The sequence below is a fragment of the Sebastes umbrosus genome, chromosome 10 (assembly GCF_015220745.1).
Source record: "Sebastes umbrosus isolate fSebUmb1 chromosome 10, fSebUmb1.pri, whole genome shotgun sequence".
NCBI lineage: Eukaryota > Metazoa > Chordata > Actinopteri > Perciformes > Sebastidae > Sebastes > Sebastes umbrosus.
The window spans coordinates 29,204,790-29,231,018 of NC_051278.1; the positions used below are offsets into that span (position 1 = coordinate 29,204,790).

The 26,229-nt window shown below is 41.1% G+C and overlaps 1 protein-coding gene across 7 annotated transcripts in view; it reads left to right on the forward strand.

The window, feature by feature from the left end:
- gbf1 (golgi brefeldin A resistant guanine nucleotide exchange factor 1) overlaps positions 1 to 26,229 on the forward strand; it is a 107,269-nt gene that overhangs the window by 23,280 nt on the left and 57,760 nt on the right. For all 7 annotated transcript variants that reach the window (XR_005208671.1, XR_005208670.1, XM_037783351.1 and 4 more), the window contains one exon: positions 23,557 to 23,688. Coding sequence is in view for 5 of the 7 variants with exons in the window: in XM_037783351.1 (XP_037639279.1) it covers positions 23,557 to 23,688 (132 nt within the window). In the remaining 2 variants the exon portion in view is untranslated. The remainder of the gene's footprint in view (positions 1 to 23,556; positions 23,689 to 26,229) is intronic.

The following is a 26,229-nucleotide window of genomic DNA, read 5'->3' on the forward strand; positions in this document are numbered from 1 at the left end:
CATAATGAGCAGGTACAGTGTTTTATGATTCAATTTTAACAATAAAAGTTTCCATTTGCAAAACCCGTAACACAAAATCCTATATATTCTAATTTTGGGTACAAAATCTCACATAACCCACAACGCGAAACCATCTGTATCCATTGTGGTGATGCAGCATGCATCAGATTTATCAGAGCATCACAACATTGTATGTTCATCACTAAATTTGAATCATTATTGCATTTTAAAATAAAAATGGCCATTATCAAATTATGTCGTCAAACAGGGACTAATGCTAATCAGAACTGAGCATGCAGTAGTCATTTCTTTAAAGATTATACAAATAGCAATGGGGAAAGGTATTTCAAAAGGAATTTGAAATGATGAACTTTCATTTTATTTACTGATTTTATTACTTTAACTTTAGATGATGTATTCTAGAGTTAGACTTTACAGACCTATATTCATACCCAGGCAAAAAATGATGCTGTTCACTTCATCTGCATACCGTTTCTGTTCTTTATCAACCGCAAAGTTAAGTTTATTTAAACTAAGTTTAATCTTTGAAATAGTGTAAGTACATACTGTTGAGTTGGAAAGCATACTGTAAACCAGGGGTGACCCCGAGTTTAGACTATTCGATAATTCAATCTCACACTAGAATCTTGTTTAGTCCACAACTCAAATATATGTAGTTTATTGTCATAGAGGAGGAAAGAAACCAGAAAAGCGTACTCTGTCAGCCCGGCGTTAACGTTAGCGAGTGTCCGACAGACCCTGTATGTGTGGCGGCAGTGAGTGTGGGATTGTAGGTGGTGTTGTAGCTGTGAACGTAGCAGCGCAGTGTATGTACAGTTTATTTGTCTGTGAATAAATGCTACAACTCCTCAAGATCCAAGCCAATCTCCTGTATCAACACCAGCTCAGACTCACTTAAGGTGGGCTGGCCTTTAAGGTGGACCAGCTATTCTCCTTTAAGTGACAAGCCGCTCCTCCTGAGTTTTGCTCAGCTTTTTATTTGATTTTTAACATTTCTTTTAACCGTTTAACCGATGGCATTAATTAGTATAAATTCTTAAACGGTTCATTATTAACATCCTTAATCTAACTCAGGCGAGCCAACCAACCTCGTGACATCACACGATAGGGTACTAGCCTAACTAAAAGTAAGAATTTGGTTACTTAGTTTGGCTCTTTGCTGGAGTTGTGCATTAATCATTAATCATAAAATACTGTAACAGACAATCTTTATTTAGATATTTAAATTATGAATTCAATTGAAAGTTTCAAATTTAAAAATCCAAACTATATCAATGTTTAAGTGAGTGTACAAATGCGTGTGTTTTTCCTCCACACAGTTTGAATATACCTCTACAGTTTCCCTACAGGTGGTAAGAATAGCAGTTGGAGATATTTATCCCTAGATTTGTCCATTGTGCTTCATAATCCCTGTGTGAGACGGGCCACACTCTGGGCTCTGCTTCCTCCCAGTCTGACCAGCGCCTGTATATGCGCAAGGCAGCTAGCAGCCATCCCAGCTATGCAGATATGTCTGTTGGTTTTTAACTGTAAAAATTCCTGCTAAAGTGGCAGGAGCTGAGCAGGTTATGAGTGGTGAAATGTTACTACATTTTGGACCTGGAGGGACTTGGGATGTGTGGCCTACGGGGCGTCTTCTGGGCGGGTTGGTTGACAGAGTTGGTTGTGGGGTGGAAGGGGGTCAGACGCAGAGGTCAAGGGAGAATGAACTTGTGAACTAGTGGGCATCAGTGTTGAAGTCAAGTATAGGTCACACTAATCCAGGGCTCAATGCACAGATTCCTCTAAACTCAACAGCACAGATGTATTGGTCTGGGCTTTATACTGTGTGTCTGTGTGTGCAACTTTTCTACCTTTTCTTACAAGAGCTGAAGCATTTTGAGAAAAGGATACCACTCAGTTGCTTCATTTAAACCATCAAAATGACTCCTCATATAACTAGAAGTGCACTCGGAGAGCGCAGTTATAAGCACGGCGTAACGTGTTTCAGGTTGTTTGGGATCGGAGCCACGATGGAGAGAAAAAAAAAAAAAACATTCCAAAGCATGACGCTACTAAACCTGAGGGGCGCACCCTATTTTTCCCTGATAAAAGCGACACTGCGAACAACAAATCTGTGGTGAAATCAACAGGATGAGAGTTAGTAACGTTAGCTTTTAGAAGTTGGTGGGCAGCACAGTCCTGCTTGGATAAATAGCGTAGCTACTAACGTTAACGGAGGTGCCATTGAGTTATTATTATGAGACGTTCACAGTCTGCTCAGCAAAATGACAATTGGGCAAGGTAAATTACAACGTTACCATGATGCGTTCAAATGTAATCTCGTAAAATTAAGTTTTTTGCGAGAAACTTGAATAAATCCAGTTGTTTGAAGGAGATGTTTTCACATTAATATAAAATAGATATTAAAGAGGGAATTATAACCTGTTTAACTTCATAACAACTTACCTAGGTTGTTTTTAATCAAAGCAAATATTTAAATAATCTTAATCATTTAAATTGTGTTTTTATGCAAATAACCACTATAGATGATGATAACAAAGTACAGTACATTACTGTGTACACTACCCTCCCTCCCCTCAAAAATAGGGCTAGCCCAGAAGCTACGGTGTAATTCAAACACTGTAATTTACAGTGTATATGTTTTTTATTTCAAATATATCAAACATTGAATGATTTCAGATCTAAAATGTTATTCCTTCATTTAGCGCAGAGATTTCAAAAGTGGCAGATAACATTTCTGAGTGGCAGTGGCAGGAAGTGAAAAAAGTAATTTCAGACCCTGACTGACTATTCCCAACCACTGCTATGCAGCTGTATAGATGTTAATTCAGTAGAGTCAGTTGTTTTAGATTGATGTGACTATTGTAGGACAGATTGTGAGGGGGAATCTCATCGGATGTGACTGCTATCTTATCACAGTATCAGTGATTTAGTAGAAATTTAGTCTCTTGTCGTTCATTTCTGAAGAATCCAGCGGATTAAGTAAAGGTGTGATTATAGTATGTATACGGTGTTCATTTATCCTACATCCCTCTGCTGTTGTTTACATAGAAGTTGTGTTTAGCCATACAGACAGCATCTGTCACTTACACCCACAGACACACACCACCCATGCCATTTTCTTTAAAGGTGACAAAAGGGATAACCAATTGTTTTTCTGTTTATCAGAGGTGACATGACCAGTGGCGCAAGGGGGCGAGGAGGCCCTGTGTTGCCATAGCTAAATATACATCCCTGACAGCTCCATAATAGGTTCCAGGAAGTTCAGTCGAAAATAAAAACAAAGCAACATTTCTAGCTGATTGGCTTTGAAAGGGCCGTTTTTCCTTGCTGAATGGGAAAAATGTGGACTTCAGCATTCCATGGCCGTGATGCCAGTCGGATTGGATAGGCGCAGCCTTGCGTGTGCAGAACGAGCTCGCTGCGAGGGAGACACATTGCACTGCAGAAACCAACTTTATGGGAAAGAATTAAGTCTACATGTTTGAAAGAGCGAACAGCAAACCGGAGTATTTTGAGCTTTATTTGTCAGTTTTCTGTTATACATTATTTTGAATTTTGCACGAGTCTTTATCCCGATACAGTGTAATTTTCTCAGACATTTATTATGTTGACACTGGCGCCTTTTCACTTTTGTAGTGTAGGACATTGAAGTGTGTGAGGCCCCACCATTTTGTGGTTTGGAGCTAATCCTTGTAAAGTCTGTAGTGTAAGCCAAAATAGTTGGAAAACATATACTGTTCAGTATCTTTTCACTTGAAGGTTTTTTTTTATTTGATGCCAACGATTTTGTATTTCCAGATGATGTGCACTGTCATGCCTAATTTTGAAAGGGTGATGCAGTAGCAATGACACACTCTTTTCACTCCAGTGATAATGCAGGCAGAAGTTAAATGAGACAAATTAAAGGCTGCAGTACACTGTACATTTTTGCTCTTCAACATTCTTTAGCGAGAGCAAACTACAAGACAATGTGTTTACAAACACCTATGCCTTTTTAGTCATGAATTCATAAAGATAATGCACTCCCTGGAAGCCATCCCATTTGCTCAGCTGTCTGACATTACCCCACAGTATCTTCGAGGAGCCACTTACTGCAGCATTGGTTTAGAATTACTGCACTCCTGGCAAACAGCCTCAGTATTAGAGTCCAACACCTCTTTAGTAAATTATGTTTGTATTCCTTTTTTTTTTTTCGTTTGCCTCTCAAGTTTGGTTAAATTATGTGCTGAGAGATGTTTTATGACAAACAGCAAGCCCTAGGGAAGTGCACTTTATACATCAGTGAAAGTGAGCTGCCATGTGAACAGCAGTGAAGTGGCTCATTTTTTTCTCCTCTTCAACTACTCAGCCCCCCTCCTTGAGTTGAGCAGGGAAACTTGGATCTCGCGGAAGAAAAGGCTACAGTCTTAGAAAGCTTGTTTGAAAGGGATCTACCACTTTTATTAGAATTGTTTAATTATTGAGGATATGTTTTTTTTTTATTATTTGTGCATGGATGTCCAAATGAAAACAAAAGCCTCTCCAATGTAAAAAAAAAAAAATCCCCTTTTCTTGCTGACGCCACCTTTATCTATAGGTGAAGGGGTATCGCAGTAGTTTGACTCTGTGTGCATGTCTGTGTGCGCATGCTCTCTTAAATCCAGGCCTGTTGCCCCTGAGTTTCCCTGAAGCTGTTTCTAGTAGGGCAGACATGCAGGCCCACAGGGGAGTAATTTATGACATTTGTCGCCTTGGTCTGCTAAGCCAGCCCGGGACATCTCCAACCACTCTGAGCGGGGCAATTCAGTGCCCCAGTGGGGATAAACCTGATAGGCTTTAATGTTACCCCGCCATGGAGCCTGTGTGGCTTCAGTCGTTCGAAATGTCCCCTGTAAGCCTCTGTTGTTCGAAAGTCACCATGTGTTGCCATGGCGAGGGCAACCTGTTGCATATGGAGCGCTTACATGACACCAAGGCTTGCGCGCATGTGTGTCTTTTGTGGAAAGAGTTGTTATGAAATTCAATTGACATAAAAAAAAAAAAAAAAAAAAATCCAGTGCGTTGACCGTTTACGGTAACTTCATTTTATTTAGTCAATCATGTCACATTTGTGAACGTATACTTCAGTGATTTTCGAATCATGTAAAAAAAAATCCATTCTGACGGCAGGATCCGGTGGGAAGCCCGCATCTAATAATTTCTGAATAACTTCAGTTGCCGGCGAAATGTCGTGTTAGTTATTTGTGGTCGACAACAGTAACCGGCTGCTGATTGAGAGAAGGAGCCACTGGCTGGACCATGTGGTTAGTTTACAAAGAAAAAGTTGGCCGCGTGGACTGTCTCGGACAAAGATCAGCGCCACGAACGTCGTTATGTTCAATGACAAATTAAGCAGTAAAACAACGGTTTACAAGATTTCTTTAAAACAATCACGGCGATCTGGATAGGAACTATCCTGGTGTGTGCGTAACGTGTCACTAGAAGCCTGTCAGTCCAACGAGGGGTGACGCAGCACCCAGTATGTTAGACATCCTCCCTGCCGTGCAGCAGTCCGTCCCCCCATACTGGGATCCAGTCCCGAGTGAGCAGAGTGCAGCAGCACGTCGGGCCGCTGCTTCGTTGTCCTGCAGCTCTGCCTTGGGTCCGTCCGGCCCGGACGGCTGAGACGGCAAAGCCAGAGCTCCTCATCCGCTCCCCGGTGGAGTCCTGCCACTAATTGTCCACTAGTTAATTGATCCTGAATGGCGTCGTTCTCTTGGAAAAAATATAGATGAAAAATGATAAAATAGGTCACCAAATATAAAGTACATGGGCGGCTGTAATATGTGCTCATTCAAAGACCGTAATGAAATGTTGAATGAGGTCTTTGTTTCCCTGGAGCAAAGGGTGAATAAATAACAGGAAACACAAAATAAACAAAAACATCGTTATCGGCAATCAGCCAAATTGTTATTTTAAATATCGGTATTCGCCCAGAATTTCACAATCGGTACATCCCTGATTAGACTGGACTTGGATCAGGGTCTGGGTAAAAAAAATGCAACTAAGACCTTCCGACCATGAAGTTGACATTTGGCACAAACATTTGCCTTTAGATGTCGTCGGACAACACATCCTACTACCCAGTCCATTTCTCACACTCTGAAATTAATACGGGTATGTCACCTGTTCCCATATGGATACCAATTAAACCAAATAGCAACATGCATTTTCCACTGCCCACTGGTGCTATGTACTGTATGACTGCAATACAGGTGTATCTTACAGGCAAGCTAAGCATTATTTATTCATAATCCTTTGTTGCGATATGTCATTTGCTCTCACATCTCTTTTGATCTCAGTGAGATTTCTTGAATGAATAAAGCTTAATTAACAAACTAACTTTTGCATGCCTTCGCTAGATGTAGTTCCACTCACTCTGTTGATGACAGCAGGTATCATCATCTTCGTACCCTAACCTGGTCAAAATGCCAAAAGTGAAACAGTCTAGATGTCTACATTTAATCTAAAATCTCAGAAATGTAAAATATATCCACTGTCCACAGGTAGATGTAAAGGAGAACAGCAGGGTATTATGGGTTAGATTTTATTTTGTTTTATAGGTTTCTTGCATCTACCATTTGGTCACCAGCACCATTTGAAAAGTATAGTTTTGGCACAGTTATCAGGGGACACATTTAAATAATTCCCAGTCTTACATGTCAGTGGCTCAGTGGTCCCAGTAACCTGCTGTAACGCAGCTTGGTGAGATGCACCAGGAATACAAATAAATGTAATTATATATTTTCCTTGGTTTGCTAGTGACATGAATAATGGGACACAACTGAATGTAGCTCATCTCTACAGCTTCTTTTTTATTCAGCTTTTCATTTTTTTTTTGCATTTTAAAATCATTATATACTGCAGTTTGTAATGTTCCCACAGCAACATGCCACGCTGTAATTCATATCAGTTTTTATTCTCATTGTAAAGTGCTGTCCATGGACCGAGGACTTGCTGTGGCTCAGGACCGGTCACCAAGTGGACCTTGGGGCTTTCAGCTCTGTATAGCCAGACTCCGATTTTGTTTGTTTGGGTGTTTATCCCAGCTATAGAGAGCACAGGGTGAGGTGCTTTATGTACGCCTTGGGGGAGGCTTTTTATTTAGTAGTTAAACAGCATGTACTCCTAGAGACGGATCATCAGTCAGGCTTTTTCTTTGGCAGTGATCAGCATGCAAAACCAACACTGTAATGTGCGTTTGCTTTGTTTGGGAACTAGCTGACTAGCTGCTGGCCTGGGAGAACACACACTCTGCTCCGGTGTCCCCTCAAACCACCCTCCCCCCCTCAGCCCAGGGTAAACTGAAACAGCCAAGATTAGTATTAATCCCTCTTAATGCTGTGGCTCATAATATAGTCATTAGGTGACTTGAGACTAAGCCATCCTACCTAACTGCTGCGATTTATTAAACGCACACAGAGGATTTGCTGTCAGTGCTGGGTGGGTATAAAGCGAGCATCATGTCTAAATACAGTGGTATCGGCCTATTAATACTGATGAGATGTGCTGTTATATTCAAATGAGGGGTTTGCACACTGAGGCAGGGACGACTCCACTCCTGCATGTTGTCGAAATTCCTCAGCATACTCTGCAAGCACCTCACTTATTTGTCAGTAACATAGACTGTAAAACGAATTATATATCAAATGCATCTACATATCCATCCAAACTTAAGTGCTTTCAAGAAACTAAACTATGTTTTTACCGTCAATTCTTCACTCTGTTCTGAATTTGAAATATGAAATACCCCCAGATAGGAGTAAATTGAGACAATACAGGATATATCACCTACAGTATATGTATGTGTGCAGCATGCCAAACTGAAACTTTTCTTAAACATACAATTTCTGTTTAGCATGCTAAAATTAAAAAGGATTTTTTTTGTATGTTTCTTCAATGCCTTAATATCCAAAGAGTAAAGATACAGATTTAGTGGTATAACTGGAATGGATTGTTGCTTGATGCTTACCCGAGCTGGGGGGCGATTTTGAACAGAAGTGATATGATCAGTCAGTTGGGCAGCCATATAGTATCTATATAAGATTTGGTAGTTGAAGCCCCACCTCTCATATGGCAGATATAGTAGCTTAAGGCGGAGTCTAGTCTTCCTATCTCTCCGGATGAGTCAACCAAATAGTTTATTAAAGGTCCCATATCATGCTCATTTTCAGGTTCATACTTGTATTTTGTGTTTCTACTAGAACATGTTTACACGCTATAATGTTAAAAAAACAACTTTATTTTCCTCCTACTGTATGCCTGAATATACCTGTATTTATCCTCTGTCTGAAACGCTCCGTTTTAGTGCATTTCAATGGAATTGCAACGAAATTGCATTGCTAAGCAACAGTTTGGGTCCATGTTTACTTCCTGTCAGCTGATGTTATTTACATACACTGCAACAGGAAATAAACTGGAACACATTTATAATGTTTACGTTAAAACCATGTAATGGTCTAAATATTCTATATTTGTGACATCACAAATGGGCATAAATCATTACGGCTTGTTTCACACGCACAATTTCTGAATACGGGCTGTGTGTATTTCTCCGTATACTGAGCATTTTGATAGTTTAACAGTATTTATAAAGCATTTAAACCTGCTTTATAATGTAAAAGACCTGAAAGTTTTACTTTTTACAATATGGGACCTGTTTGGTAGTGGGAGTAGTAGTAGTTCAGGAGTCATTTTAATGCCCAGTACCTAAAACCTTCAGTAGTTGTCAAAAAATGTGTTTACTATGGGATTATGTCTTTCTTCCTTATTAAGAAACATTAATACTGATTTTATCCCTCCGAAATTTTCAATTAATCTCAAAATTTTGGAATACTATTTTTTTTACATTTGTCAGGAAAAATATGATATCATCTGCATATAAAGAAATGCGATGATCTATCCAATCGTAATGCCTGATAGTCCTGTCTGTGCTCTCACAGCTATAGCCAGAGGTTCAGTTGCTAACATGAATAGCAGTGGAGACAAAGGGCAACCCTGTCGGGTGGATCGCTGTGAACCAAAAGCAGCTCTTTGACTAAGTCTAAAAACCCAGTTAATGCAAATAATGCTTTGTGGTAGTGGAGTGTTTCCTTGTGAAACTTACCCATTCAACAGCAGTTTTTCAAACACTACATCAGTTGGCCATGTGTAATACCCGGCAGACTGAAGTTGCAGTGTGAGCCTCTGTGGCAGTGGTGCATTGTGTGCTGTGTGAACACAGCAGAGTCGGCCTGTACAGTGCGTGATTTCTGGAATCTCTCCTACCCCATGGGAATGCCATTAGTGGGGAGCTGAAGGAGTGCAGCAGGTGAAACAAATGACGATAACTCCACACTCCTCCACACACCCTCACACCACAGCTTTGTTTCTTTGTTCATTGCTTTGCCTCAGTCTTTTTTTTTCTCTTTCCCCACATCTGACATATTCTTGCCTTCTTTATCTCATCAACTCCTATCCGTCCGCATTCTGGTTTTCCTCGATGGCACTTAGTATCTTTGCTGTGGAAATTATAGGCTGGACCGCTGCAAAGCAGTCAGCCCTATAAACACAAAAGTCTGTCCCTGACTTATTGAGTGAGTGATGAAGTTACACCATCGGTTGAGTGTTGGGAGTTTCTCCATTGGCCGTAACTCTTTCAAAATGAGTAGGAGCAAACAGTCCTAAATAAAGCTTTGTTTATGCTCGTACGAGACACCGTGGCGCGTGAGCTGTGAGTGCGCGCAGAGGCATTTTATGCAGTATTCTTCTGCAAGCAAAACATTCTGTGAAGAAGCAAGAAGTCAACGAGTCTTAACAGAAGGATGCCATAGACCGAACATAGCTGCACGCTCTGCTGCAGGGCTGCAGCCATCCATTATTTTGGTAATCGAGTATTGTACCGATTATACCATCAATTAATCGAGTAATTGAATAAGAAATACTTTTGCTTTATTATTAAAGAGCAAATATACAAAAGAGTAAATAAGACAGATCTCTTCAAATAAACAACTAATTGGGATTAAACAAATCTTTTAGTAATCAAGTTACTTGAGGAATCGTTTCCGACCCTACTTATTAGGGGTGTAAATCACCAGTTTCATCCCGATATCATATCGATTCTTTGGACAACGATACAATATTTGCCGATATCACAAAGTCTGCCATGATTTGATTTCGATTTGATTCAACTCAGGGGCCTGCGAGCGATATGAGACGATATCATATGCCCATTTAACACAGTCAGTTACATTTATTATCAAGTCACAAAAAGCAACTAAAATGTGATTTGAAAATTTGATTACTGGGCTCTTAAAGACATTTAAATAAAAAAAACAATCTATTCTTTTTAATAAAAAGAATAACAAATCGTTGTTGGAGGTCTGGTTGCTGGTCAATGCTGGTGAGCGGCTTGTTAATAAAATGAGAATAGCTGGTCCACCTTAACAGCCCACCTTAAGTGAGCCTTACCCAAAGTTGTTGCTAACTTTGGGGGCTAACCCACATGAAGCACTGCTGGGTTCACAGCTATAACGTTACTGCTGCTCACCTTCACACACACACACACACACGCTATCTTTCTCTCTCTCGGCTGACCGGACACTCGCTAAATGTTGCGCCTCTAACACCGCTCGCTAACGCCGCTTGTCTCCTCGTGTGGCAGTCCTTGCGGAATGCATAACCGAAGCGCCACCAGCACTGTTTGAATGTTTAGGAATGAGCTGCGCTTGGACGGAAATGGTGAAACAGACGTGCCATGGGAATTTCAAAATAAAGGCGCATCTGAAAGATGATGATGTGTATCGATGTTTTCTCTTTGCATCGATGATATTGAATTGTTGATCATTCAATCGGTCTAAGGATCCAGATCGATAGATCGGTACACCCCTAGCACTCATCAAGGGGGTTGTGAAATCCAGCCCGAGCACGTGTGCTGGTTTATCCTGCCCAACTGATGCCATTTGCAGCTTAACCCTATACTGTACTCAACCTCCAAACTTCATTATCCCAACCCTGTGTCCCCCTCCTTTCCCGATCCCGTCCTCATCCCCCTTCTTCTTTCCTCGCCCCAACATCATAACCAAGACACATGCTGACATTGGCAAGGGTACATGGTTAAAGGATGGGATGGAAATTGCGCGTCTTGCTCGCCACTGTTTGTTTTTCTGGAAATAGAGGTGATAATATGAGCCTGCCTCATCTGAAGGGCACGTCGCTGCGACACGCGACAAGCAAACACTTATGCATCAATATGAAATGGAATGATTTGGATTAGACGGCTGCATTTATGACAAGGCAGGTCATTTGAAGAAATGTTTAAAGAGTTGATCTTTTGTCCGTTCCAATGAAGGACAAAGATATTAAACCATGAAAAATAAATTCATGCGAGGACTGTTATTTTACAGGAACGATATCCTGATGAATTACTTCTTTGAGCTCATAGTGATACAGAATATTTCTCTGCTATACCCCACACATTCATTCAGAAATGTTCATGCGCAAAACTGCGTGCGCACACAGTTAGAATTCAGCACGATAAAACATCCGTTATTTATAAGTACACTGAGCGTAAAGTATGTCCATCCATCACAGAGGGGACAGCAGGCTGTGGAACACATTAAGTGGACGTTGGGGCTCGGCCAGCTCCCCGCCGGAATAATGTGGCCTCTGTGCAAAGTATGCGGCATAGAAAATACATTTTATGTACAGGATAACAGGTGCAAAGCAGCATGGCTGGCACTCTCTGGCCCAGGCAAGGTTTGGTGATGAAGTCATGCTGTTTGACTTCACCTACTTTATTTTTACTGGTTCTGCTTTTTTGAGGTGAAACACAATGCTGCTGAAACAAATCGTCTTTGAACATAGTAAAGCATTTTTGTCAAATTGACGATTTGACAGAACCACAGAAGTCATGACACAAATGTTTTCACAGGCTGAAGAGTAATACCATGACTAGTAAACTGACCCTTTTGTGTAATCACCCACCCCTACATGCCAGGGAACAAAAAGTAATCTGGTACAGTTTAAAACACCCTACGGCATTTGAATGAAATTAAAGAAGCCTTTTTAAAAGTGCCCACAGCATTGTAGTTGACCGTGTCGCCTACAGTCCTAAACTCTGTACAAGCCCCTATGGCCTTGGCTGTAATACCTGGCTCTACTGCATTCCTCCCTCCACACATACAGACACATGCTCTCTCTCATCCTTCATAAAAACGGGGAGCCGTATGTCTTCCCAGTGGCAGCAGCTCCAGTTTGTCTTAATGATCAGCATGAAGTCCAGAGGGCAATTTGAACAGAGCCCTTAAGGTCAGAGGTCGCCACCAGCGCCGTGTGCTTGTTTGGTCTTCAGCGGTGTCGTCATTAATATCGGGGGCTTCAGTTGTGGCAGACAAAGCATGGAGGACTGGTATAGTGGGGGGGAGCTCTGTGACTTTCTAAAGGATTTCAGTGAAAGATGACAGGGAGGCAGAACACACATACTTATGCTCACAATAACAACACAGGTGAAATCTGCGAGAGTGCTATTCATTAAAGCTCCCTCTTTAGAAATGATTTTATTTAAAGTCATTTCATATTGTGTTGAAATAGGTTTTTACAGGATTGGTCGGTAGGGTTATTAATAGGGGTGTTGCGATTCTCCAAATCCACGATTTGATTTGACTTTCGATTTTTAAGGCCACGATTCGTGTCGATTTTCAATTTAAACATGCCATTGTTAGACTAGGGATTCTTGATTCAATTGGTTTTATGTCCTGACAACTGTCATTTACTTTTTCAAATTCTTCTTTAAAAAGAGAACTGAACTCCTTTTTTTATTTAGAAAGTAAACAGTCTGTGCAGCTGAGAGACGGCACTCGGCAGTTCCGCTAGCTATTTGCTGCTATCAGCTGCTCTGATTCAACAATGTTGAGCTGCAGAAACATGCATGTAGGCTAAAATTCAACCGTGGTGTTGTTCTGTCGGGAGATGCAGTGATTTAATGTTAAACCAAGTAAGAGTAGAAGAGCTATGATGAGTAAGAAAACTAAAGTTCAATAGCGGCAAGGCTAATTCATGCAGTGTAAAATGCTGTAGGCATGCCCTGAGTATCGTAGCGACAGGAACGGCCTACATTTCCCATCATGCCTGCCTAGTCCAGAGTGCTGGACTGAGTAGTTTCAGCTTGCTGTTTTATGTTCCAAAATGTTATTTTTGTTAGTGTTTGTTATGTAATGTGGAGGCTGATGTTGGAAAATAGTGATTTTTGTGCTGGTTTATAGTTTTAAACATGAGTGAAGTGGCTGTTACATTTCTTGACTCCAGCTGTATTTTCTTTCTAGCGCACGTAGGTGGACGGGGGCGGAGAAAAAAATAAATAATAAGAGCGATCGTCGGTTCTGCTTTTAATTTCGGTGGTCGACAACGAAAGCCAATTTCGATCGATTTTCCGATATAGAATCGAAATCGTAACGTGACTAGGTCGTCACCCCAACCTGCTGCTATTTCCAATTGCTCGGCACAAAAGGATGATTGTAGATTTTTTTTGTTGCGTCCCTTAACTGTAATTGTCTCATCTAATTTCACCATTTCGTTGTCATGTTAACATTGTCATTGGTGTTATGTTGATTCGCCCCGACAATAAAAGAATGATGCTATGAATATGTGAGATGTTGCAACACATTACATCTACAAAGGCAAACATCTACTCACCTCTAAACCCAAATAGAAATGTAAAATGGGAGTAGTTATTTCGGGCATCCAGGACATGAAATGACATGGAAAAAAAAAACCCCAACACACTTACTGTACTAAAAATAAAACATTACATTCTGTAACAGCAGATTTCCACAATTTAATGAACTGCGAGTATTGTAAACAGAAAAAAAAAAATCAATATCATGACATTACTATTACAGACATCACATAATTAATTAGTATTACGTTCTTTGAATTAGTCTTATCATCTTGTCCATCTAAAAGCTGTATTTCGTGGGCTTCACTTCACTGCTTACTTACCGTTGTTTTTCACTGAGATAAAAGAAGTAGCAACTGTTCCATCTGTTACTTTCCTGAAGGAGCAATGTGAAGACATCTTTTGATTGACTCAGTGATTGATTAGGCTTTAGGAGCTTATAAGTGCTCGCAAGGCTATTGGATCTCTATCTGGACAATCCAGTAACAGTGTTCTTGTAAATACAAATGCAAACTATATTCCATGTAGCCCTTTAGGAAATGCTCCCCTGCAGTAGCCATTACAGCCGTCCTCCCAAGCATTTTAGAAAGTTTTAATTTCTCTAGGGCTTTCAAATTGCCTGTTTAGGTTGTGCAGAGGCATTGTTCCAAGCATCTATAAAATACCACTGTGGCCCAATGAAATGACCATATGGAGCTCCATAGCATTGTTTCATCCTAATTGCCCCCCTTTCTACAAGTGTCAATTTCATTCAGGAGAATATACAGGGACCGAGGGGCAGGAGGGAAGAATGAATGAAGCGAGGGGTGGGGGCAGGGCCGAGGGCTGAGGAGAGCTGACATTCATCAAACTTCTCCCGACAGATGGATAAGAATACTGTCGTGCAAGACTTTGTTCAGCAGATGAACAGCAGAATTCTCCCTGGATTTCATTCAGCCTTGCTGGGTCTTGTTAAAGTGTTGCCGCTCTCTTCAGCATTGCAACCAAGGACCCTGACTCTTAATTTTAGCAGCTGAAGAGGTCCAGATCAATAACCATCAGTGTTTGGTTTTGGGCCGCTGCGTCGGTCAAAGGGGGGATTCACACTCCTCCCTCATCTACTGCCCCCCCTCCCCCCCCCCCCCCTCTGTCTCTCTGCCTCTCTGCCTCTGTTGCACCTTTTATAGAAGGTGTCATTTTGTTTTGTCCATTTTCGCTGAAAGCCTGTCAACTGAGATTTGTGTGCATGTGTCGTGCACACGGGTGTATACTGCAGTGATGTCTCCGAGATGTAACAGTGTTGTCTCTTTACACATTTCTTCTGCTGCTGTCTGTACATAGATGCATTTATTTGTATACATGTCAGGCCACGTCAGAACCACTACTGAATATCTATCTTTAGTTTAGTTGTCTAAATTTTGCACACAACAATAGATCTACATTTTGCAATGACTATCCACAAATCATACATGCTTTCTCCACATCTGTCTTTTTTTATTAGCAAGAGGCCAAGAACAAGTGAAGTCCACCGCACGGAATCTGTAAAATATACTTTAATGATATAAATATTAATCATGTACTGTATATATTATGAATTAATAGGCTGATTTGTTGCCATCACCTGTGTAATTATGATTTGTTCTCGAATAAGAAAAACAAAAGGATGTTATTTATTATTTTCGGTTTCTTCTCCACAATGACTTCTTACAAACAATTCAAAACATGTAACCTAAAGTCAAGTCATTCATTCCTTGGATACTCTGGTGATGTGATGTTACGCAGCACTTCACTGGACCTGATGTTTGAGAAAAGTTTAGTTATGTAAGAGTCTATCTAAGAATTCACCAAGAAATAACTGATCATGAGCGTTATTAGTTGAGACCGGAACTGTATTATGTGTCATACATAATTAGGGATGTCCTGATCCGATGTGAAAGATCGGTATTGGGGCCGATAGAGGCATTTTTTTTTTTAACTGACCGGTTATATTGAGCTATTGAGGCTGATCCGACTTTTCCAAAGGTGCTTTTACTCGTAAAGCTTTCACGCACAGCAGCTTAACGAGTGCAGCCGCCGTCAACATCTAACTTGTGTGTCCAATGTCGGATAGTCAACCAGTGTCCCGCCAGTACCCCCGACGTGCGCAAACGGTGCGAGGGCCCGATCATCACTGCTTACAGCTTTAATTTTTACTTATTTTTACACTATATTTTCACTAAAAAGAACTAGAAGCACCATGTCAAGTAGGCCGAACCCAATCTGAACACGAACATCAGTTGTTAATATTTGTCCGGAACCCTGTCCAACTCGGGTTTGGTCGATTATCCACACTCTAGTTGGCACTGCACCCGAGTCCACCCCTTTTAAAGAGACCTCGGCCCTATTGTTTATTCCACTCCAGAGTTTGATTGACATCTTTCAAACCAACCGTAAGGAACTGAACCAAAAAAATCGATTCATGTATGTATCGTGATTGTTTTTTTTCTTTTATGATTTTGAAATAGATTTTTTAATGCCAGAATCAATATATTTGCTTCATTTGAGTCTATGCGGCGGTAGAAGGAAGTTACCGCTTTTATTGTTGTAGTCTGAGTAACGTGACGTCATATCTGAAAATACTACTAATGTGAGGGAAATGTCTTTTATTTTTTTATTTTTGGGTTGCTGGAAAATGATAAATAATACCTGACAATAACTGATATATTTGACTCCAGGACATCTCTGACTACATACATGCTGAAAATCAAACATTTTAACTTTATCAATTTAAAGATTTTCCAAAGTAAAAGTCCTTAGAAGTGTATACTTTTTCCCATGGCCTAGTGTTAAGAAAGTTAACCAAAATCACAATAAATCGTAATATCAAATTGCAATACTTAAAAATCGCAATACATATCGAATCAGCACCCAAACATGGTGATAGTATCGAATCAGGAGATACAGTAGGTGTATCGTCCCAGCCCTACCAAATAGGTCAGGCAAAAGCACCATAACCTCTGCCAGCCACTAAGATACATGATATATTTCAACAGGATATGCCCTGGTATTGGATAGATATTATTGGTAGATGATAAAACGTTTGGAAATATGATTGTTCGAATGATCGATGATGATGATGATGATAAAGGTCCCATGCCACGTCCAGTAATAATGCAGTTGAAGCCTCCATCACTGTAAAATATGTCACACATTAGACGAGCAGATTCAGTTCTTCATCCTTTTGTGATTTTAATGGATCAACAACAAATGAGAGTGGCTAACCCAGCGGCTGCAGTGTTCCCCTGCCTGTCGCTCCACTATACCTGACTGTGTGTCGGTCCCTCTATCGTACGAGCACACCGATGCACACATTCCAACAGCTGCCTGGTTTGGAAAATTGCCTTTTTGTTTGCATAGCGTCAGATGCAGAGAGTCTCTTTTGGCTTGTTTAGTCTCATTGGACATCAGAATGGAAATGAACAAAAAGTAGACTGGCAGTCACAATATAATATGCACAGTAAATTCAGATGTTAAGATCACATAAGCCATTTAAATATTAATCTGTGTCTTTTTTTAGGGGCACAGTTTAATTCAACAATTTGACATTAATCACCATCACTTGTCTTTAGTTAATAAACATACAGATGTATGCCAATAGTTTTGAGTGGCAGCTTGATTAATGTGCACAACCTGTGACTAGAGCTAGGAGAGAAAAAACAGATTATAAAACAGAATTGGTAGCCTCTGAACTTTGATTCGGGGTATTTTGCTACCTGGGTGACTCACCCACACAGGTGCACATAAATCATTTTTTTTGTCCCACCCTAAATATCAATAGCATATGCAAAGAAAATGCTGTCACTGTAGAGCCTGGGGATGGGGACCTGAGCCAACTTCCTGTATCCTGCAACACCGGCTCTGACCCTCTTAAGGTGGACTGTTAAGGTGGACCAGCTTTTCTCCTTTAAAGTGACGAGCAGCTCCTCCTCCGTTTAACCGACAGCATTAATCGGTTACATTTCTTAATGTCGGTTAACGTTTAAACGGTTCCTATTAGAGCACGTGTTTTGTGTTACCCTACTTTAAGATTAAACATGCATGTTAAACTTGCTTTTGTAAGACAAGGAAGTTACTCAGTTGCAATGCCAGTAGTACCACACAGATGTAATCCTCCTCTGTTTCTGCCGTGTCGGCCATTAAAAGAGCTTGTTTTGTTTCAAGTGCTCAGCTCCTCTACACTATGATTCTGTGGAAGACGGGCCTGTTTGTACAGCTCCTGACTCTGCTTAAGAAGCCCTGCAAAGATCTCTGGAGCCTCCGCATTGACATATTTGTATGTTGTCAATTGAGATGGTCTCGTTGGGTGTAGATATTGTTTGTGTTTCTTCCCTGTGCAGTTTTTTCTCCTCCTGTTGTCTGGACAATAAGGTGATCTGTCTCCTGCTGTTTGCTCGCTGTGTTCTAAGCCTTTTCTGCTCCAGTGCCAATAGATGTGCATGTGTTAAAGATGGCTTCTGTTTTGCGGTGAGCCGGCCTCATCCCGAGGTGCTCTCCTGGGGGCAAAGGTTCACCCCCCGCCTGTACTCTCTCTCTCGTTGCTGGGGTTAATCCACACATGGCTGGATACTCTCACTACAGCTCCAAGCAGAAAAGATGGAGCTCCAGCGTGGTAAAGGTAGATAGGATTAGGCTCATGGTGAATCGGAATGGGCTCATTTCACAAACCTCTTTACCAATTAAGCTGAATTCGAGTTGGGCTTGTCTGCACTCTTATATATCAGGACTTGTACCCAGCAAACCCAGCCCCTTAGATGGCAACATGCACGCCCGGGTGAGCCGGTTTAATCCTGCGTTTTTTTTGTGTGTGTTTTGGTCAATGTCATCCAGAGGTTAACCTGGTTATGGAATGATTGCCTCACCACGGCTGCAGCCGTCCTTATTTATTTCACTCCACTCCACAAGCCCCGGAGATTGAGTCGAAGTACAGAGCCTGTATTTAGACTTTATTTAAGAAGATTGGCGGTGGCCACCGGCAGACCGCTCCAGTCAGCCCCCCTGTTCACCGATGGCCAGCTGGATCAATACAACACAATTGAGTTTTCCAATCTGTGGTCTTTGGGAACGCAGCCACAGCACTTACAGGGTGATCGCCCCTGATGAAGTCTTCATCAGGATCTATTGACAGATTCATTTGAGCACCCCTCCTTCCACCCTTACCACACTGTAAAGTAATGGGACACAAAAACCCTCTTTAGAAAGTTTTCTGGCAGCTGATGGACAGGTCGAACCAGCGGAGCTATATCTCACTCCTTCAGAAGTTCATTTTTATTTTGCTTATTTCAGCCTAAGTTCATGTTTTTATTCTGTCTTTCACAGGGAAACAGTGTTTGTATTTTGTTCAGTTGTTGCTAAATTTACACTTGGCGTCACCCTTCACCCTTTAAACCAAAATGGCCCCAAGCTTTCACAATAACTCAAATAAAACACCAGATGAAAAAAATTCAATAAAGCAGCAAGCAAGAGATTTGCTTTTGGAAGCGAGGCCTAAAAGTGACCTGGCGGCCGATAAAGGGGACTGTGTAAATTTCCAAATTATTTCATATTTGATTTCTAAACAAGCTGCAGGGGTATTGGATATCACACGCTAGCGCGCGGCGGTCGCATGTGCACTTTTGGAAATTGGTTGGACGCTCTCCGAGGCGCTTTTGATGTGAAGTTGTTTTTTTCTCGTCTGGAGTGGAAGCTGCTCTTAAGAAAAGCCATAATCCTCACGGTATTGCTGCGGCAAGCACTCCTCTGGCACAACATTTCACAGCGGCATGCGTGACTCCGCTAATTTTCTCCATTGTTGTTTTACCTGTTTTGTATTTTTGCTTCCCCCTCCTCCTCTCTTTCTCTGAATTCTCCAGAGAAAGAGAGAGACTATTGAAGTCAGGGTGGATTGGCCCAAGGTGGTTTTCCCAGAGTGGAATGCCCACTGAAGCTCCCTTTCTCTGGGAACTGATTACACAGGCAGGTCTGTTGCATCTCGCACTCCAGCTGGATTCAATAAACTGTAGGATTCAGTTGGTGTGGCTTATTATTGACACTAATGTTGATGGTTTGCTTTTGATAGACGATAATTATCTAATGGGTCATTAATTGAGGTTTTAAATTCAAACATTTGCTCTACTAGCACTTAACAAAAAGTCTAGTTTAGTTACGCAGGTATTAGGTCATAAACTAAACTATTGGGCAAATTAAACTTTTGACCTGATGAATAAAGGAATAAAGTTGCTACAGCATGATTGTCTGAACCAAATTTTATGGCAAACCATTAATAGTTTTTGAGACATCTCACTCTGAAATGTCAACCTCGGGCCAAGTCAGGGATCACCAAAGTCAGTGGCAGTTCTGACAATTTACAATGATAACACTTGATGACCTTTCACCTTTCACTTGAGACAAACCGTGTTGTGCAAGTTGACACTTCACTAGAGCTACCTCAAAGTTCAGTTCACACAGATTCAGATGAACTAGTTCACGTTCATAGTTCGCAATTTTGAACTAAGTTCACAGTCCCTAAAAAATTAACAGTTCATTTCTTCTGTTTTTTTCTTTTAAACTGGTCGGACGCTGTGGTGTTTAACTAGACTTTCAGACTTATTCCCAGCTTATATACACATCTCTACATTCCTGTTTACATTCAGTCTATCCATTTGAAATACTGTCTACCACAAATTTATATTACTTTATTTTAGATATTATTTGTGTTTATATTTTAGCCCTATATTTCAACTTACACAACTTTATGTCTCAGATTCTCAATTTGCATTTAAAAGCTCAACGTGCACAAAATGCGGTCCTTTGGATGCGGGGATGGAACAGACGATGACAGTTCGGTGACCGTGCTCTTTTTTTAGCGTGTTCATGCACAACACTGGAGACAGAAGCAGACCACAGCAGAGGTTTTTTTAATGATATGTCCCCTTTTTAAATGAATAAAACTAGGAATAAATAACAATCCACAACAATGATGGAAGTAGCTAACGAGTGAGCCATCTTGCCTCTTTCTCATCTCAAGAGTTGCATATGCGCTGCACTGATCGGGCAGGGATTACGGATCGCGTAGCGAGTGACGTGTTGTTGTTGTGGTCCTGTGTGTAGCTGTAAATGAGCTGATAAATGCTCTGATAACTTGATATCAGATCGGTGCATAGACTCACATCATCGCCCATACCCCGTCCAGCATTTTAGGCAGTATTGTTGTATTTGTTTTTTTTACTGTTTAGCCCTGCTTCAAGTCTTTATGATTTACTCATCTCTATATTGAAAATGCTCCATAAAGTTATTATGTTGATGTAAGAAAGTGAGGAAGCATCTACTCCTTTAATTGAGCTTCTGTAAGCAGCAGCAGCAGCAGCAGAACGGTTCCAGCCCCCCTGTGACGTTAATTCCTCATTGATGTGGTGCTCTCAGAGCAGCAGTGCTGTTTACACAGACTGTCTTATAGAGTGAAGCGGGGCAAAGTACTCCACACAGCACTGTTGACCACTCTGTTCTTGCTTATTTATCTGCGCAGCAATATCTAAGGCTGAAGCCCTCGCAGAGGAACCCCACATGGTGTGGCTTTGTCATGAGATGTAGAGATACAGGAGATGCAGGAGAGATATTTGAAAGTAAAATTGACCGTTTTTTAGTGTTAGGTCTTTAAAAAAAGATTGACATTTTTGTCATATCTGATATCTTTGTACAGAAAGCTTTTGTGTTGAGAGCTGAAGTCATGATGTCATGTTTTGGGCTAGCTTCTGTGACTCAATGTAATCTCTCATTTAGCATTTCTTTCGTCTCGCTTTCTGAAAAAATGAAGTTGAGGTTTACTGTCCATATTCTACAACAAATCAGTGTCCACTGCAGCAGTTGCTATAAGAAATTGAAACCCTTTATGATTTTAACAAAGTTAAACGACTACTTTGCGAGCATGGAAAAAGCTACAGCTTTCATGAATAAAACGACAAAAGCGGCAGTGTGGGTACATTCGTCGTTGTCACTTCGATTCGTCCTTGTCCGTACAACTCACCAAAGTTTTCTTCTAAAGTCCTTTTTTCATCTTTCTCTGCTGTCTTAAAAAACGTCCTGCTGTTACTACAGACATGTCTGAGCTAGCTGCGACCCCTTAGACTGGCCGTTCCACGAACGTCTAGGGCAGGGGTGCACACACTTTTTCAGCATGCGAGCTACTTATAAAATGACAAAGTCAAAATGATCTACCTACTATAAAAATGCAAAACATATATTTATTTATAAATATATTGAGTATTCTTTATATGTACAATATATGTTGGTGTACCTTGCATAACTGCATGAACTCATATTGTACAATATAACTCTGTACATTTTTTGTCATTACCTTACTCTGATGACTTGCACTGAATGGAATCAGCCAGGGATGCATAGTCCGGACAGTAGCTGCTGATAGCCAGCCTCAAGCACATTTCCAAATGATCATCAGTCAAGGTGGAACGGTATTTGGACTTAATAATCTTCATGTGGGAAAAGGCTGACTCGCATAAATAAGTGGAGCCGAATAATGCAGTCAAGGAGGTAGCACATTTCCTCATGTTGAGGTACTTTTCCTCTGTGAGTAAGTCCCAGAACTGTCCATGAGCCCTGGACTTAAGCTGAATGTCAGTTTGTAGTGTCAAAATCTCATCCTCCACTCCAGATGAGTTCAGGTGAAACAGTGTTGCAATTTGTTGGCTGACATCTATTTTAAAAAAAAAAAAAAATTTTTTTTTTTTTTTTTTTTTTTAATGTCATGCGATCTACCCACACTACCTTTGCGATCGACCGGTAGATTGCGATCGACGTATTGGGCACCCTTGGTCTAGGGCTTATGGGAAAAGGTGTTCTTTAAAGGCTGCTAAAAACCAGGTGGCAACCTCCGGTTTTGAGAAGTGAAACCAGTGCGTAAGCGCCTTAAAGTTGCATTCTTTCTAACAGCCAGCAGGAGGCGATTAAAAGAAGTCTGATTGTATAGAAGTCTATGAGAAAATGAGCCTACTTCTCACTTGATTTATTACCTCAGTAAACATTGTAAACATGAGTTTATGGTCTCAATCGCTAGTTATAACACTTCTTCAATACAGCATGATGTTCACTTAGTAAATTATGGTCCCGTTTAGAGTCAAATAGACCATAAAGCAGGGGATGCTTTAGGGCGTGGCTACCTTGTGATTGACAGGTCGGTACCACGGCGTTGTCCGGTCTGGGAGTTGTCCGTGTTTTCTTCTTACAACTTTAACCCTTTCACAGTGTGTTTTCAAAGTTAATTGTAACATTTTGGTCACCCAAAAATGCCTTATTCAGTGTTGGTTGTACTGAGCTCCACACTCTCGTGTCACTTCTGGTTGCAAAAAAGAGCAGAACTTTTGTCGGACGCCCCTGTTTCTATTTATTCCTGTCGCTCGCATTGAAAGCGTCACAGCGGACGAGGAACTGCTTCTTCGTAAAGTTGAAGTGCATATTTAACGCCTTGTGGACAGAGAGTGTCCGATATATTGGGCTATAAGTAAATAAAAAGACCACAAATCTATCTTCTTATCTGGTTTCTTACTCTGTCGATATGAAGACACAACAAGGTCGATATTATTCATCTTTACAATAAATGATTAGTTCTACGTTATTATAAAAAATATAGATGTATTTCTAGGGGGTTCAATGAGCTCCCTGAACCAACTCAAACTGAGCCTGTGGATGTTGGTGACAGCCATAGCCCGATCATTGAAATTGTATACAATATTTGAATTATAATTAGTATCCGATTTGGTGAATAATAAACCTAACAGTTAGATTTCCATGATCTCATATTGTGTGGTTACAGGACTGACTGTTGTGTGTGTGTGTTTCTCCTTCTTCAGAGCTGTCAGATGTGGAACCCAACGTTTTTCTGAGGCCCTTCCTAGAAGTGGTCCGCTCCGAGGACACCACTGGACCAATCACAGGCCTCGCCCTTACTTCTGTCAACAAGTTCCTTTCCTATGGCCTTATAGGTAAGAAATGTTATTATCATCAACGTGTCTGATCTTTTTTTTTTGTTAGGTTTAAGTTTTACCCTAAAAGTAAACCAACATCTGATAATATGTTTTCAAAAGCACACGACGTTTGTCGTGCTTGTATTTAGGCACGACAAACGTTATATGGATGTATTTTTCTTTAGCACTTTTATTAGTAAAGAAATGTTACCCGGTTCACTCTCCCTGTGTATAACGTCATCGACATGCGCCAGCTTGCCACCTTGGCCGGCTCTGCAGCGCGAGCGTGCATGCAGTTGAACGGCGCCCCTTTTGCCAGGGGTCCTCACTCTCTCACCCGGTAGCGGCGTGGAGGGAGTCCGGCACCGGTCTGCATGAGCTGCGGTGCAGAGGAGCCGGTCGGCAGAGTTTCACTTTAGGGGCATTACGTGATGAGGTGTTATCAATCCACTTGTCGAGGGCGGTTTCAACCACAGGTGCTTTCCTTGTGCGCATTCGTTTTTTATTCAGAGAAAATGACTTTCCTTTCCCCGTCATGATATCTATGTGCACGCAGCATCAGCCGCCTCACGTATCCAGCCGGAAAGCAGACGGTCCGCGAGGCAAAGTATCACGACGGGAGTAAAGTAAAAAACAAAACAGAAATTCAACTAACGTTAGTCTAACGTAGTTTTAAAATGTTTTTCCGTATGTGTTCATGTATGAAAAGACCCCAAATGAACACTGTAGGTGGACTACTTGATTACTATAATCAGATTATTTCAACAGCGTTTATTATAGGAATGATTCTGTCCCAAGCTGTTTGATTACTATCAGCGGTTGATCTCTGTATTATTGCTCTACCGTTTAAATTGAAAATGAGGACAGAAGCAGCATGTTAAACCACTGTTCATTTAACTTGAATAGAAGTTGGATTATTATATTTTTTGTTAAATATTGCACTGCCTTGTATCTTGAGAACTGAATCAGCGGGTCCTGAAGTTGCACTTTTTATTATTTTCTGATAAAAGGTGTATGTATTTGCCATTAATTGTTGTGTTTACTTGTTTATATCCATAATTAATTTATTCCTGAATCCTGACCTGCTCTGTCCAGTATCAGATATTTATTTCATAGTCACACTGATTGAACTTTTTGCAAAAGAAACGTTACTGTATTGATTTCAAGTCATTGAATCGTATCGTATCGCTCTAGATGAGCCAGATATCGTCCTTGAATCGTATCGGAACCGTGGAAAGTGATACGTATCGTTACACCCTTACTACGGATGTCTTCAGCTTATGTTTCCTCATAAAGCACCAGTGTGTTGAAATCAGTTCAGAAAGCCTAAGTATCATTTCGGCGCTCTCGAAAAATGTGAACGAGTTTTCCGTTGGGAAGCTACGTTAGTCGGTGTGCCGTTGCTCATCGTCAGATCAGTCTAGGAATGCCGAGAATGGTCTATTCTCCTCATTGATGCAGAAGCTGACATTGTGCTGGCGTACAGTCAGTACTGCCTGTCCTCATTAGCCTCATCATGGAAATATGGCCCAGTGTCTGCCAGTTGTTTTGTTAAAGTGTGAAATGAGCATGCATCACCAGATGTTGGTCTAAATAGCAGGGGTTGAGTCAATGTAACATCGCTGTCAAAACAGCTGCAGCCACTGCTTGACTAAATAAGAGCCGAAGCTTACGGGAGCGTTGCACACTGTTAAAAAAGCTCCTGGGAATGTACCTTTTACAATTTCTGGGTCCTTTTTAAATAGTTTGTTAAAATGAGCAACCACAGACGATAGGATTTCATGTAGGAATTTCTTCAAAACTAAAACGTCATGCATGTTTATGTGAAGCATTCTCTGGAACAGATGTAGTTTCTGTCCGGCGAGGCTCACACAGATGTACGCACAATATCTGTTCAAAGATCACCTCAGAGTCCCAGAGCCTCTGTCTGTCACTCCAGGCCCGACAGCATGTCCCCTTAATCCCCACCACCCCCCATCCTGACGCCATCACACCACCAGCAGCATATCATCAGTATTGTTCTAAAGGGCCGCACAGTTGTGCCGACGTAGCACGCTTGCTCTCAAGGCACAACGGCTCTCGCTCTCCAGTTGTTGTAAAGATGAAGAAATGTGACAGTAGTTAGGCAACTTTATTAACCCCTGCCGCATCTCAGTTTGACTTTTATTTTTCCAACAGTACAAAGTCTCCAGCAGAGATGAAACCCGATCAGAAGAACGTGTGTCATACAGTAGGCTCCCAGAGGAGATGAAAAAAGACACAATTTCTCATGAAAGTGGCGAGTGTCTTTGTCTAAGATTTAGATTTTCAAGAAGAGCCGTACTGTACCAAGCAAGCAGTCATTTTAAGTCATCTGTATGCAAAATATTGCATAGCTTTTAGGGCTGTCCTCGACCAAAGAAATTCTGAGTCGACTGACACTCGTACGATTCTGTCGACTCATCGATTAGATCTGTAAAACTGAGCTACTGCACAAAGGATCACACGAAAGCACCACTTTAAATCTGGTGTTTTACCAGAGATGTGCTCACAAGTTTCTTGGAAATAAGTCCTTCAGCA